Source organism: Procambarus clarkii, chromosome 9, assembly GCF_040958095.1.
Source record: "Procambarus clarkii isolate CNS0578487 chromosome 9, FALCON_Pclarkii_2.0, whole genome shotgun sequence".
Lineage (NCBI taxonomy): Eukaryota > Metazoa > Arthropoda > Malacostraca > Decapoda > Cambaridae > Procambarus > Procambarus clarkii.
Window position 1 is genome coordinate 48,763,062 of NC_091158.1, and position 15,120 is coordinate 48,778,181.

Here is a 15,120-nt window from a genome sequence, read left to right on the forward strand (position 1 = left end):
CGGTCGGATATCCCATCTTCTGTCCGGCTGCTGGGCTACTACGTTCGGGTGTATTATGCCCGGCTGCCCCGTACTTGTTTCCGGTGTGGCCAGTTGGGGCATCAGGCTGCCGGGTGCTCTGAGACCCCTGCTGCACCCGTTAACTTATTCCGGGAGGAGGATTTCCCGCCGCTCCCTCTGGGCGTGGATTCCGGGGATGAAGTGGAGCAGGTCCCAGTCGCTGCTGATGCGGCCCCTCCTGCGTCACCCGACATGCCCCCGGTGCTTGTTGTCCCTCAGCCGAGTGCGTCTGCGTCTTCCTCGACTCCTGCTGCTGCGCCTGGTCCAGCACCCTCACCAGGTGTTCCGGCTGTGCTGGGTGTTGGGGGGCTGCGGAGCATCCTGTTGTGTGCTGCTCGGTTCCCCATGTGGTTGAGGCTGCTGCAGTACTGCGACGGGCGTTGGTTCGCCCGGTTCGTGAGGGCCGTGGTTCTGGGTCCGCCTCCGGCTGTGAGGATGTGCGGCCAGTGCCCAAGCGTTCTAGGCGCTCTTCTACTGCTTGGGCTGATATGGAGGACTACGACGCGGGTGGAGCTTCGGGAGATGGTGTGGCAATTCCGAGTGCTTCGTGCTCTACGACGCTGGTGGTGGCTGATGTCCATGTGTCTGCTGTTGACGATGGTTGTGCGTCTAATTTACCTCCTGTTCTTTCTCCTGCAGAAGGTTCTACGCAGTGGGAGGTGGTTGCTCCTACGGGCGTGGATGGTGTGGATCCTGGTGCGAGCCGAGGCATCAAGCTGGTGCTGAAAAAGGATGCCAAGCGTGGGGGGTCCCGGCAGGTGCAACGTTCAGTGGTTGCCGAGGAGCCCTGTGAGGCAGCTGAGGAGGCTCCCAGTGTGCTGCCCATTGCCCGGCCTCATGGGAAGGTGCCTCTCCCTCTCATCTTGGCCTCTGGAGTGGCGATTGATGCTGACCATCCGTTGAATTTTGAAATTGTTGACCGTGTGCGTCCTGATCCGTGGTGCCCTTCTACCATCTGGATTCGTCGGTCTAAGTGTTTTACTGTCATGTTTCGGAGGACATTATGTTACTTTGGGAGGCGTACTGTATTCGCTTCCCGGCGGAAGAGTGGCCGGACAAGTTTGAGATCTTTTCGTAGTCTGTGTGCTTGCTGTGTGTTTGGTGTGGTGTTGTGATGTTTTGTTGTATTTTTTCTTTTGTTTTCTTGTGTTTTTGATGTCGGCCCTTCAGGCCGGTGTTTAGTGACTTTGTATGGTTGTGTATTGATTTGTTTGTTTCTTGATGTACTTTGTTGTTGCATTCTTGGTCCTTCAGGCTAGTTGTTGTGTTTATGCCTGTTTTGTTTTCAGGTGTGTGTGTTTATTGTTATTGTTTATTTTGGCCTCGCCTTTTGTTTACGGGGCGGATGGCATGGTGTGTGTTTTTTTTATTAATGAATTGATTTTATGTTGCTTTACCTGTTGTACGTGTTTGGACAGTATTGTGTTTGCACTGTTCTGTTTCCTGCTATGCCTCTTGTTGTATGTTTTGTTTTTCTGGAGGTGTTGTTTTGTACTGTGATTGCTGGATTGCCATTGTATTCTGTTTTGTGCTTTGATGTATGCTGTATTTTTCATGTTTTTCTTGTGTATGTGTTTTGTTGTGCTATGCTGTCGGCCCTTCTGGCCGGCGGTCTATTGTTTTCCTTTATGTATTCTGTATTTTTATTGTATTTAATTTGCATGCTCTGCATGTAAAAAAAAAAAAAAAAAAAAAAAAAAGTTTGACAGGACCTTGAACAGTTACTCAGAGATTGCTAATTACCTGGAAGTTGTTGATTGACTTCGTTGAGTCTGGTTTAGCTGCTTGGCTGTCTGTGCTGACAGAGTGTATTTAACGTAGTTTACCTTGCTTTAGTTTGACTGACCTGGAGAAAAATTAATGTAATTGGTTTTACTAAGTAACGTAAATGTGTTGTAACTTGTTTAATTGAAATTGATCAGATCAATTGTCATCTGTCTGTTAATGTGTTGTAACGTTATTGATTGCTTTGACTGACGTCTTGAGAGACGAGCCTTAATGTAATTAACTGAGTGTTGCACGGAAGACTCTGTGACAGGTCTGTCTGTTGTTGCTTTTATTGTTTTTCTGCAGTCGTCACGAACTGCTACTTGCATCTGAGTGGTCGCCCACTGTTTCACTGTAATTAATATTGGAACTGTGAGCGGTCTGTACCAGAAGTGCGTTTATTCCAGCTGGTCTAGTGTTGACAGCACCACTACGGACTTTAACGTAATGCTAAATTATTCTTACCTTCTATTATTATTATTAGGTTTTATGAATAAATTGTTATTGTTGGAACTACAAGTGTCTTTCCATTCACACCTTCTAAGATCCTTGTCACCATTTATTAACGCTGCCTTACACTTGAAAGTGACTCCCTGTGTGACTCTGGATAAATGGACGCGAGCTAATTTCATAGCCACACACACCAAAGAAATCATTTGGTATGAGACACCTATGAGCTACTCTGACAACTGCCTTCAGTAGTTACGGAAGCTCCACGACTCAGTGGATTAAGAGTGCCAAGGATCTGAACAGGTGGCTCTAAGCCACCTGTTCAGTCTTAAAGTAAAGCTGTCATTACATAACTTGGTTGTTGCTAGTGCAGTTCTTTCTGAGTGAGGTCACTTGTATTAGTGCCTTCCCCCACAGGCCGACAATCTCACACCCTATGTCCATATAGCTTTAATCGAAATATAATATATACCTGGAGATGTTTCATTGTTAATAGATATACATAATATACGTTATGTTACCTGTTATTTTTAGCTAAACGTGTCTGTTAAATTACACTTGACAACACCGAGTGAGAAAGCCAGCAGCTTGACTGCCTCCCAGAGTTAAAAAGTCAGTTGGTCTATAGATGTAGTAGACACTGAAGATGTACTGCTTGGCAACTAATCCAACAATTATGTAGTCTTTTTACCTGTAAGTTAAATGATTGTATTAGGGCCAGGTATTCAATAAGTGGGTTATAATATAAGATGAAAATATTTCCACTGTTTTCTATAAAGTAATAGAAATTCCATTTTAAATATAAATCTGTGAAACTGCATGTGACAAAAATCTTATAAACTCTCTTCAGAAGTTTCTAAGGAGGATAGTTTCTCCACATGGCAGGGAGAAATAATAGCTAGAGTAAGCTTTACCATTCAATACTATGAACACTATACAATATCTTGAATTAGGATATATTAATGCCAGAACGATAGCCTAGTTAATCAAATAAATTCAACAACTGAATCACGACAGAGACGATTTGTATTATTTGAAATGGTAAACAGTGTTATCTTTCCACATTTGACATAATTCAGTGTTGCACAGTAATCACAATAATGTACATATTAATTCATCATCACACTATAAAGAATGATGTTATCAAGATGTTATCAATTATTAATACGTCTGAGCACAGGTAAAAGTGTAAACAGAAAATGTGAAGAATACAATTTTTTGTATCAGTAACGAAGTGGTGAACTTAACATGTAATTTCCTTAGGCCAAAATATGAAGTACTATAAATCGTTGCGGTTTGCAAAATTTTCGTGATCTGTTTTCTGTTAATGGGTCCTCGTGTAGGTTACTTTCAGGCAATTTAGTTCATCAGTTTAGTACGTTGGGAATGTTTGGGAGAATGGGCTGGAGCCGCTAGCAGCCTTTCATCTCCATCATATAGCTGCTTATATCCCTGTTATTGGGTCGGTATATGAGGGATTGACTGAATACCTGGCCTCTCTTCCTAATATCAACTTAATATACTCATGTAACTACAGTGCTCTCCACCTGACAATTTATAATCATTACCAAATATTGGCACAAACAGTCCTATTTGCCTGACTAAGTCTTGAAGTTTGAGTTTATGACCTCACAGGAACCCTTCAGTTCAACTTATTCTAACCTGCAGTCCAACGTTACACCCGTTGTCAGATGAGTATAACATTATACATGTTATATCTGGATCCATTTATTCATGTATAATTATATAATCTTACTCAAAGGCTGGCTACATAGCATAACATCAACTAAACACTGGTAGTGTTCCGTTCACACTTGTATGTCTACATAACTTCATTGTGCAATTAGCACAGACCTTAACTAATCTAAAATTCAAATCCAGTGTGCTTATGGAAATTCCCTGTTATATGATAATAATTCCATGATAACGTTAAGCAATAAACTCACTTGTCGGTCCCCTTACAGGAATGTATAGTCTTCAACACAATAATGCGTGTAGCCTCTTCACTTTCAAACTGTGAATTATTTTATTGGACTAACCACCCTGAAAAAACAACGTTGAGACTTGGGAGTATTGAGCATTTTGGTTTGAAATTTGGTTTGAAAGCCACTCCGTGGTGTAGTGGTAAGACACTCACCGGGCATTCTGCGAGAGCTTTGTCATAGGTTCGTATCCTGGCCGGGGAGGATTTACTGGGCGCAAATCCTTAACTGTAGCCTCTGTTTAACTCAACAGTAAAATCGGTACGTGATTGTAAAAAGATTCTTCGTGGGGGTCGTATTCCAGGGACCATAGGAATAAGAACTTGCCTGAAACTCTAAGCGTACTAGTGGCTGTTCAAGAATGTAACAACTCTTGTATATATCTAAAAAAAAAAAAATGTCCATTTACATGATGCAGATGAGCTACGTAAAATTTATCCATTAGTCCCATTTTACATTCATACAATTGTGATATAAAATAAATAATTTTTCCCATTCAATTCTTGATCCTTCGAAAACAGATGTACTGTATCTATTCACTTACAAAAATAATCACTCGTCTCGGAATTAACTGGCCCTATTATTAGCCTTTGTAAGGTACACCCGCTCTGACCCCTGTCCTCAAGCCCTCACTCAAACTCTTGTGGGAAGACGACCGCTTTATCTGCACTTGAAGGGAAGTATTAAGGCAACCACCTAACTCCGGTACAATTTTTAGCCAACGGCCTATGTTAGGTATACACAATGTTGCTGGCTATGACCTGCTGTTATCTGCCGCTCCATACAGTTATCAGTGTCCCATACCGAATCTCCTCTTGCTCCCACTATCATTTTTCAGCCCGTTCTCCTGAGACATACCGCTTATAGTGCTCAATCTGCTTTGTTTAACACTTCCTCTGTGGTATACTCAAGGCTCGGGCACAACCAGGGAGCCCCTTGTGGTTACTGACCCTCTTAACCACAAAGCTGCCGCCTCTCAGCCCACCTCCAAGCTTTCCCAACCTGCCTGCCTGCGTTCCAGCTTGCCGGCCTGCTATCCCGGTGGCCTGCCTACCATCATGCCTGTCCTCCGGCCTGCCTGCCATCCTGTCGGCTTACTTGCCATCCTACCAGCCTGCCTGTCATCCTGTCAGCCTTCTGCCATTCAGCCTTCATGCATGTTACCTACCATCCTTCTGGCCTGTCTGCCGGCCTGCCTATCGTTTTGCCACCCAGCTCGCATTCCTGCCAGCCTGACTGCAATCCTGCCGGCCTGCCTACCATCCTGCCCGTCTGCGTGCCATTCTGCCACTCTACCTGCCAGCCTGCCGGCCTGCCTACCATCCTGCCCGTCTGCGTGCCATTCTGCCACTCTACCTGCCAGCTTGCCGGTTTGCCTGCCATCCTCCCTGCAGTTCTAATTGCCTGAAATCCTGCCTGCTAGACTATCTACTCGCCTGTCTACCGTCCAGACATCCTATCTCCCAGCCTTCCTCCCATCCTGCCTCCCAGTCTGCCTACCATCCTGCTAATCAATTATCCCGCCAGCCTGCCTGCCATCCTATAAACCTGTCTGCCGTCCTGCACGAATATCGCTTACAGGGGAGCCTGCTATTCTACCAATCAACCAGCCAGCCTGCTTTGCAGTCAATCAACCAGCCTGCCTGCTTTCCTGTCAATCTGTCTGCCGGCCTACTTGAGAGCCTGCCAGCACTTCTCTCTCCCTCCCTACCTTCCTGCCTGCCTTTTTGCCTACCTCCCTTCCTGCCAGCTTGCCTTCCTGATTTCCAGCCAGGAAGACAGGAACTACCTTACTGTCAGTAATTTAGTTGCTAACTACTAACTAACTTAATATAATAAAGCAGGCAATAACCTACCTTACTACCTGTGATTACAACATCTTGCGATTGTCATTGCAACTTATGGTATATCTACGGCAGTGAAAACTCCCAAATAAGGGATCCCCCCCCCCTTTGAGACAAATTATTAGCCAAATCTCTACACCAATTCCAACCTGGCCCAGCAACTCAACGCCGTTCTGACGCCTTGTGTCCCCACCATTTACACCCTGAGCTGCGTCACAGACTTCGGGGATATCATGAAGGCTAACAAACCTGAGAGTATAACAGCCTCACTTGATGTTGAATCCTTAGTCACCAGTGTCGCCGTAGACACAACAATCATCTTAATTATAGACAAAGTTTACCAAGACCACTCGACACCAAAGTTGGATATCCCAGAGACCGGCCTTACAAGCCTTCTTGAGACGTGCACGAAGATGTCCCCTTTCACCATCCCTGGGAGACTTGAACACACAAATCGACCGAGTAGCAACGGGGTTTCCATTTGGTGTCCTTTTCGCTTATTTTTTTATGGTCTTCCTGGAAGAGAAGATCTTCAGGACTGAGAACAAACACAAGGTTTATTGAAGGTACACTGATGATATTTTAAACTGTGTTCGGGACCTTCAGCAGCTGGATATGATTAAGTGATCGGTTACCGAGTCCTCAGTACTCCAGTTCACACATGAACTTGGTGTGGACGGTGCACTCACTCTCCTCGACGTAAATGTCAAGACCAGAGACTCCACCTTCACCGCTGAAGTCTACACGACACCAACACTCATGGGTGTGTGTGTGTGGATGGTCTCAGTGAGTGCCGCTCCCGATAAAAGACCAGTGTGATGAACTTATACACACCCACTGCACAAACTGCACCCAGTGCAGAAAAACTGAAGAGAAGTGAGCAAGCCCCAGTAATCTATGGATAAACAAAGAAGTGAACACCTGCACTACGAAGTAGCTATATAAATTGAGCAACTCCACCCACACCAGCAGTCGTCCCCCACCCAAGTTAGTCAGTAATCTAGGCCGACATTCAGGAAAATAGACAAGCAGGCAGCCATGCTAACAGGAAGGCAAGATGGTGGGCAGGTTGACAGGAAGACAGGCAGTGAGGCAAGCGATCTGGAAGGCAGGCCATCAGGAAGGAAGGCAGGCTTGCAGTATGGCCAGAAATCAGAAAGGCAAGCAGAATGACAATCAGACTGGTAGATTTGCAAGTGACAGACAGGTTGACCGGATGGCAGTAATGTTGACAGATGGCAGAAAGGTTGACAGGATGGCAGGCAAGACAGCAGGTAGGCTGACAGGACAGCAGACAGGCTGGCAGGAAGTCAGACAGGAAGGCTGAAAGATTGGCGGTCAGTCTGGGTCTCACCTTATAGTCAGTGAGACACGTTGGCATGATGGCAGGCAGGCTGGTAGAACAGCTGTCAGGCAGGTTAGCAGGACAGCAGGCAGACTTGCAGGAGGGTTGACAGACTTGTCTAGTTAGACAAGTAGACGTCATGCAAGCCTGAAGAATAGTAGGATAGAAGTCAGGACAGCAGACAGGCTAGTAGGCTGGCAGGACGCCAGACTAGTAGGTTGGCAGGACGCCAGACAGACTAGTAGGCTGGCAGAACGCCAGACAGGCTAGTAGGCTGGCAGGACGCCAGACAGGCTAGTAGGCTGGCAGGACGCCAGACAGGCTAGTAGGCTGGCAGGACGCCAGACTAATAGGCTGGAAGGACGCCAGACAAGCTAGTAGGCTGGCAGGACGCCAGACAGGCTAGTAGGCTGGCAGGACGCCAGACAGGCTAGTAGGCTGGCAGGACGCCAGACAGGCTAGTAGGCTGGCAGGACGTCAGACAGGCTAGTAGGCTGGCAGGACGCCAGACAAGCTAGTAGGCTGGCAGGACGCCAGACAGGCTAGTAGGCTGGCAGGACGCCAGACAAGCTAGTAGGCTGGCAGGACGCCAGACAGGCTAGTAGGCTGGCAGGACGGCAGACAGGCTAGTAGGCTGGCAGGACGCCAGACAGGCTAGTTGGCTGGCAGGACGCCAGACAGACTAGTAGGCTGGCAGGACGTCAGACAGGCTAGTAGGCTGGCAGGACGCTAGACAGGCTAGTAGGCTGGCAGGACGCTAGACAGGCTAGTAGGGTGGCAGGACGCTAGACAGGCTAGTAGGGTGGCAGGACGCTAGACAGGCTAGTAGGGTGGCAGGACGTCAGACAGGCTAGAAGGCTGGCAGGACGCTAGACAGGCTAGTAGGCTGGCAGGACGCTAGACAGGCTAGTAGGCTGGCAGGACGCTAGACAGGCTAGTAGGGTGGCAGGACGCTAGACAGGCTAGTAGGGTGGCAGGACGTCAGACAGGCTAGTAGGGTGGCAGGACGCTAGACAGGCTAGTAGGCTGGTAGGACGCTAGACAGGCTAGTAGGCTGGCAGGACGCCAGACAGACTAGTAGGCTGGCAGGACGCCAGACAGGCTAGTAGGCTGGCAGGACGCTAGACAGGCTAGTAGGCTGGCAGGACGCCAGACAGGCTAGTAGGCTGGCAGGACGCCAGACAAGCTAGTAGGCTGGCAGGACGCCAGACAGACTAGTAGGCTGGCAGGACGTCAGACAGGCTAGTAGGCTGGCAGGACGCTAGACAGGCTAGTAGGCTGGCAGGACGCTAGATAGGCTAGGCTAGTAGGCTGGCAGAACGTCAGACAGGCTAGTAGGCTGGCAGGACGCCAGACAAGCTAGTAGGCTGGCAGGACGCCAGACAGGCTAGTAGGCTGGCAGGACGTCAGACAGGCTAGTAGGCTGGCAGGACGCTAGACAGGCTAGTAGGGTGGCAGGACGCCAGACAAGCTAGTAGGCTGGCAGGACGCCAGACTAATAGGCTGGCAGGACGCCAGACAGGCTAGTAGGCTGGCAGGACGTCAGACAGGCTAGTAGGCTGGCAGGACGCTAGACAGGCTAGTAGGGTGGCAGGACGCCAGACAAGCTAGTAGGGTGGCAGGACGCCAGACAAGCTAGTAGGGTGGCAGGACGCCAGACTAATAGGCTGGCAGGACGCCAGACAGGCTAGTAGGCTGGCAGGACGCTAGACAGGCTAGTAGGCTGGCAGGACGCCAGACAAGCTAGTAGGGTGGCAGGACGCCAGACAGGCTAGTAGGCTGGCAGGACGCCAGACAAGCTAGTAGGGTGGCAGGACGCCAGACAAGCTAGTAGGCTGGCAGGACGCTAGACAGGCTAGTAGGGTGGCAGGACGCCAGACAAGCTAGTAGGCTGGCAGGACGCCAGACTAATAGGCTGGCAGGACGCCAGACAGGCTAGTAGGCTGGCAGGACGCCAGACAGGCTAGTAGGCTGGCAGGACGCCAGACCGACTAATAGGCTGGCAGGACGCCAGACAAGCTAGTAGGCTGGCAGGACGCCAGACAGGCTAGTAGGCTGGCAGGACGCCAGACAGACTAATAGGCTGGCAGGACGCCAGACAGGCTAGTAGGCTGGCAGGACGCCAGGGAGGCTAGTAGGCTGGCAGGACGCTAGACAAGCTAGTAGGCTGGCAGGACGCCAGACTAATAGGCTGGAAGGACGCCAGACAAGCTAGTAGGCTGGCAGGACGCCAGACAGGCTAGTAGGCTGGCAGGACGCCAGACAAGCTAGTAGGCTGGCAGGACGCTAGACAAGCTAGTAGGCTGGCAGGACGCCAGACAGGCTAGTAGGCTGGCAGGACGTCAGACAGGCTAGTAGGCTGGCAGGACGCTAGACAAGCTAGTAGGGTGGCAGGACGCCAGACAAGCTAGTAGGGTGGCAGGACGCCAGACTAATAGGCTGGCAGGACGCCAGACAGGCTAGTAGGCTGGCAGGACGCTAGACAGGCTAGTAGGCTGGCAGGACACCAGACAGGTTAGTAGGCTGGCAGGACGCCAGACAAGCTAGTAGGCTGGCAGGACGCCAGACAGGCTAGTAGGCTGGCAGGACGCTAGACAGGCTAGTAGGGTGGCAGGACGCCAGACAGGCTAGTTGGCTGGCAGGACGCCAGACAAGCTAGTAGGCTGGCAGGACGCCAGACAAGCTAGTAGGGTGGCAGGACGCCAGACAGGCTTGTAGGCTGGCAGGAAGGCAAACAGGCTAGTATGCTTGCAGGACGGCAGACAGGCTAGTAGGCCTGCATACTGAATGTCAGCCAGGATGGTAGGACGATAATTAGGCTATCAGGATATCTTGCAGGATGGCAGGAAGCTGGCAGATCAACAGGCAGGTTGGGAGTACGGTAAACAGGCTGGCAGAATGGCAGGCAAAACGGTAGGTAGGCTGGCAGAACGACAGACAGGCTGGCAGAGCGACAGACAGGCTGGCAGGCAGGTTGTTAGGATGGAAATTGTGGGGTAATTGGGATGTTTACTACTTATACCACATTTATGGTTATATACTAAGCTATAAACATTTTCCTTACTTGATATAAATTATACCACATATGGTGGCTAATAGACTACATTAGTTAGTACTACTCTCTCTTATAATTATATTGGTGTACAACTAAAGGTGTGTGCCTCAGCTGTGTGGTTGATATGGCCTGATAGGCAGTTCAAATCAAATTAGAGTGTGGCACATGTAGTCTAGTTGTGCGATGTAACAGCGGCTGGCACTCATATTGTGTCTGTGGAGCAGCTACCACAATCATATACACAATTTGTTTTACCAGATACAATACTTCTTGTGGTTGATGTAGACGTCACTGTGTCTGGATCACTATTGGGCGGTCTCATTTCAGACCTCTGCGTTGCCGCAAATGTGAACCTCAGGGAGACACTCCCTTTGTTTTGAATCTCTGTGTATGAGATCATGACGACGCCTATCCGAGGTGGTGTTCCAAAAATAAGTTTGGCTTCAATCTCTGTCTCAAGGATTAGGGCGTCAAGCTATATTTTTCTGGTGTATTTATTTATATTTAGTCCTAGTGATTACTATTTTATAAAGTTTAAACACTAGACTGTGTTTAAAAGAGAATTGTAGATTAATATATATATGTTGTTGTGACGATGACACAAAAAATACCCACTTTCCTTAACTTTGGTAATGGCTAACTATGTTAACATGTTGTGTGGAGGATTTTCGACAAAAGGCATGCCCAAAGGCAGCCTGGGTTGGATTGCAGGTTGACCGACAGGATAGGCACAAGGCCAATAAGGAGTCAGCAAGCAGTAGAGTCGCTTAACCAGTCTGTATGTGGGTTTGGGTATCTGGCTGGTGATTGGCCGAAGTGGGTTTCCAGGCTTGTGGGTCTTGACATTCCCATACGCATAACCAGGTTTGTATTCCCCTACAGATCTCAGTATATAGGCATGACAACAACGTCTCTTATGCAACTGAAAAAAGAATGAGGTGATTTGATAAAATACTATGGCCAAGATTACCATCAGAGTGCCGGCAGGCTGATGGGCAAATAACCTCAGCTACCATCAGCTTTATAAGTCCGGTTGTGATGGTCGAGTGGATAAGGTGCCCTGTACACCAGTTGCATAGTGCTCCTGGCAATATGTGTTCGAGTCACTTCTGGGGTGTGAGTTTTCAGTTCCTTGTATGCCTGGGGGATCATTCAGGCTTGTTTGCATTTGTGCTCCTTACGTGTGCCCCAAAGAATGAGGTGATTTGATAAAATACTATGCCCAAGATTACCATCAGAGTGCCTGCGGGCTGATGAGGAAATAGCCTCGGCTACCATCAGCTTTATATGTCCGGTCATGATGGTCGAGTGGATAAGGTGCCCTGTACACCAGTTGCATAGTGCTCCTGGCAGTATGGGTTGGAGTCACTTCTGGGGTGTGAGTTTTCAGTTTACTTTTGTATTTTTCATGGATTTTTAATTTGTTTTTTAACTGTTTCTTCTTATATTTCAGTGATGGGAACATCAGATCATATGCTGCTCCCAATTTCCAGATGGGAACATCAGATCATTTGGGAATGCATCGGACGAGGGAGTGGGGAATGGTGGTGAGGACAAGGGGATGCTGAAGTGGGGAATGGTGGGCAGGACAAAGCGACTGGGGAGGGGAAATGGTGGGGAGGGTGAGGGAATGAGGGAGTGGGGAATGGTTTAGAAGCAAGGGGGGATGGAGGAGGAATGGTGGGGAGGACTAGGAGACAGGGAAGGTTGCTGTGGCTCAGCAACACACATGCGTTGCTGAGCTACATCAACAAGTGGATGGGTACATCTAATCTATATAAATAAGAATGTAAATGTTCGTTTGTTCAAAATTGATAATCTCCGAAAGTTCTTCACTGATTACTTTGAAATTTTCACACAATGTTCCATTTGCATCTGAGCGGGTTTATATATACATACTATATAGATGTCACGTCTGTGACAGGAAAAAAAACATGCTTATTTTGAAAAACTGTGTTTTTCATGTGACGGGAAATCTTTGAAACCTCTTCACCGATTGCTTTGAAATTTTTACACAATGTTGTATTCCAATATTCGTGTGTTTTTATATACCTTCTATATACATGTCTCACCTTTGACAGGAAAAACAAAAAAACAGCGTCATCTGTTGGACATAAGTGCAACACATGCTGTAATCTCCGAAATTTCTTCACCAATTGCTTTGAAATTTTGACACCACATTCCTTTCGAATATGCGCATGTTTTTGTATACCTACTATATAGACGCCTTACCTGAGAGAGGTAAAAACATGAATTTTTTGAAAAACAGCTTCATCTGTAGCACGCAATAGCAACACACGCTATACTAAATATGTTACCATTCCATTTCAATGTTCTTGATTGCAATGACAAATTGAATTTTCATAGATTTTAATTTATTTTCATCTTGATATTATTATTTTGTGTGACATTGCATTGGAATTATGCTGTATTGTTTACCATGCAATTCATTTTGTAAGTATAAGTATAGATACCTCACCTGTAACAGGGAAAAACATTTTTTTTTTAAACAGCGCCATCTGTTGCACGCTATAATAAATATGTTATGATTCCATTTCAATGTTTCCGATTTCATTGATAAATTGAATTTTCATAGATTTTGATTTATTTTCATTTTTATTTAATTATTTTGTGTGACATGGCATTGGAATTGAGCTGTGTTTTTACCATTCAACTAATTTTGTGAGTATAGTTTATTTTTGTACTTTTCATTGTTTTTCATTTGGTTTTTTAACTGTTTTTCTTAAATTTCAGTGTTGGGAACATCAGATCATTTGATGTTCCCAATTTTCTGATGGGAACATCAGATCATTTGAGAATGCATCGGACGAGGGAGTGGGGACTGGAGGGGAGAACGAGGGGACAGGAGTGGGGGATAGTGGGGACGAGGGGACAGGGGAATGAAGAATGGTGGGGAGGAAAATTGGACAGGGGAGTGGGGGATGATGGGGAGGACGTGGGGACCGGGGAATGGTGGGGAGGAGGGGACGGAGGAGTGGGAGATGATGGGGCGGACGATGGGACGGTGGGGTGGGGAATGGTTAAGAGGACGAGGGGATGGTGGGGAAGATAAAGGGAGGAGGGAGGGGGAATGATGATGGGGAGGTCGAGGGTATGGGGGAGTGAGGAATGGTTGGGAGGACGAGGGGAACAGGGGGAGGGGGGGATTATTAGTTATGATCATATAATTAGTATGAAATTATGAAAACAAAAAAATAACTCAATTAGTATATGACTAATATAAATGAAATTGCAATTAAATTTAAATATAACAAGGTAAGGTTATACATATGAGTAAGATTTTACTAAGATACTGAGATAGATGCTTACATAAGTACGTGGGGATTTTTCTGATTAGTTAGGAACTTTTATTGATGAGAGAACATTATTTAACCAGTAGACAAGAAAAAAGTCCACTACAGGCTCACCATAGCCCGTGCTGCTTGGAACTTTTTGTTCCAAGTAGCGAATCTTTAACAACAACAACCAGTAGAAGGAAGATATCTCCCGTCATGCAGGGTGCAGTCGCACCTCCACAGATCTCCAGTATCAGCTCTTGATCCTGGTAATGGCTCAAAAGGGCCTACCACTTACGGGCTATTCATGCCCGTGCCACCTTTTGGGTGGCTTAATCTTCATCAATCAATCAACCAGTAGAGTTACAGGCTATTCATGTCCGTACCACCTCTTGGGTGGCATAATCTTTATCAGTCAACCAGTAGAGCCAAATACAGCACCTTGGACAGGGTTTGGCTAGGTTAGGTTAGGCCCAGTCACTCATGAGTTATTTTCAGTAATGGCATTGGATGGATTCGAACTTTCAGATATACCACATTCATTAAAGAAGGCCAATAGTTGTTGGTCACACTTTATTTAATATCTTTTTCTTGTTCTTTCCTTCTTTACGATGATCGTTCCATACCTAGTGTAGCACTGTTTGATAACACCTGGATTTTGTTTGCGAATTTGACGCAGTCTGAAGAGGAGGGATCCACGCTCCTTGGTAAGGCACTCGTTTATATAAAGGTTCGTTTTTGCTAAGCAACTGTTTGCATGAGGTAAAACTTAGCAGCGGAATTTGCAAGTTTGATGAGCATTCTCCTAGTGCTACGGGAACTGTTTTTATCTATCCTGACAGCTGATTTGATATCAACGTTGACTTTTATCTTTGAATTAATTAGAGCGTGGGCTACATTACAGCAGTTCTCACCATGCTGTTCATCGGGTAGATCAGCAGTTCTCACCATGCTGTTCATCGGGTAGATCAGCAGTTCTCACCATGCTGTTTATCGGGTAGATCAGCAGTTCTCACCATGCTGTTCATCGGGTAGATCAGCAGTTCTCACTATGCTGTTCATCGGGTAGATCAGCAGTTCTCACCATGCTGTTCATCGGGTAGATCAGCAGTTCTCACCATGCTGTTCATCGGGTAGATCAGCAGTTCTCACTATGCTGTTCATCAGGTAGATCAGCAGTTCTCACCATGCTGTTCATCGGGTAGATCAGCATTTCTCACCATGCTGTTCATCGGGTAGATCAGTAGAGCTAATTATCAGGGAGTCGTGAAGTTGTTGCTGCTCCAGGTCATCGTTGGAAGCTGCCTAGTGCATCTGAAGA

General features: G+C 47.0%; 1 protein-coding gene across 1 annotated transcript in view; it reads left to right on the forward strand.

Moving 5' to 3' along the window:
• LOC123751074 (uncharacterized) overlaps window positions 1-2,346 on the forward strand; it is a 46,447-nt gene extending 44,101 nt beyond the window's left edge. The window contains exon 4 of the mRNA XM_069321531.1: window positions 700-2,346. Within this exon, the coding sequence (XP_069177632.1) occupies window positions 700-1,175 (476 nt within the window). The 3' untranslated portion in view covers window positions 1,176-2,346. The remainder of the gene's footprint in view (window positions 1-699) is intronic.
• The last annotated feature ends 12,774 nt before the right edge of the window (window positions 2,347-15,120 follow it).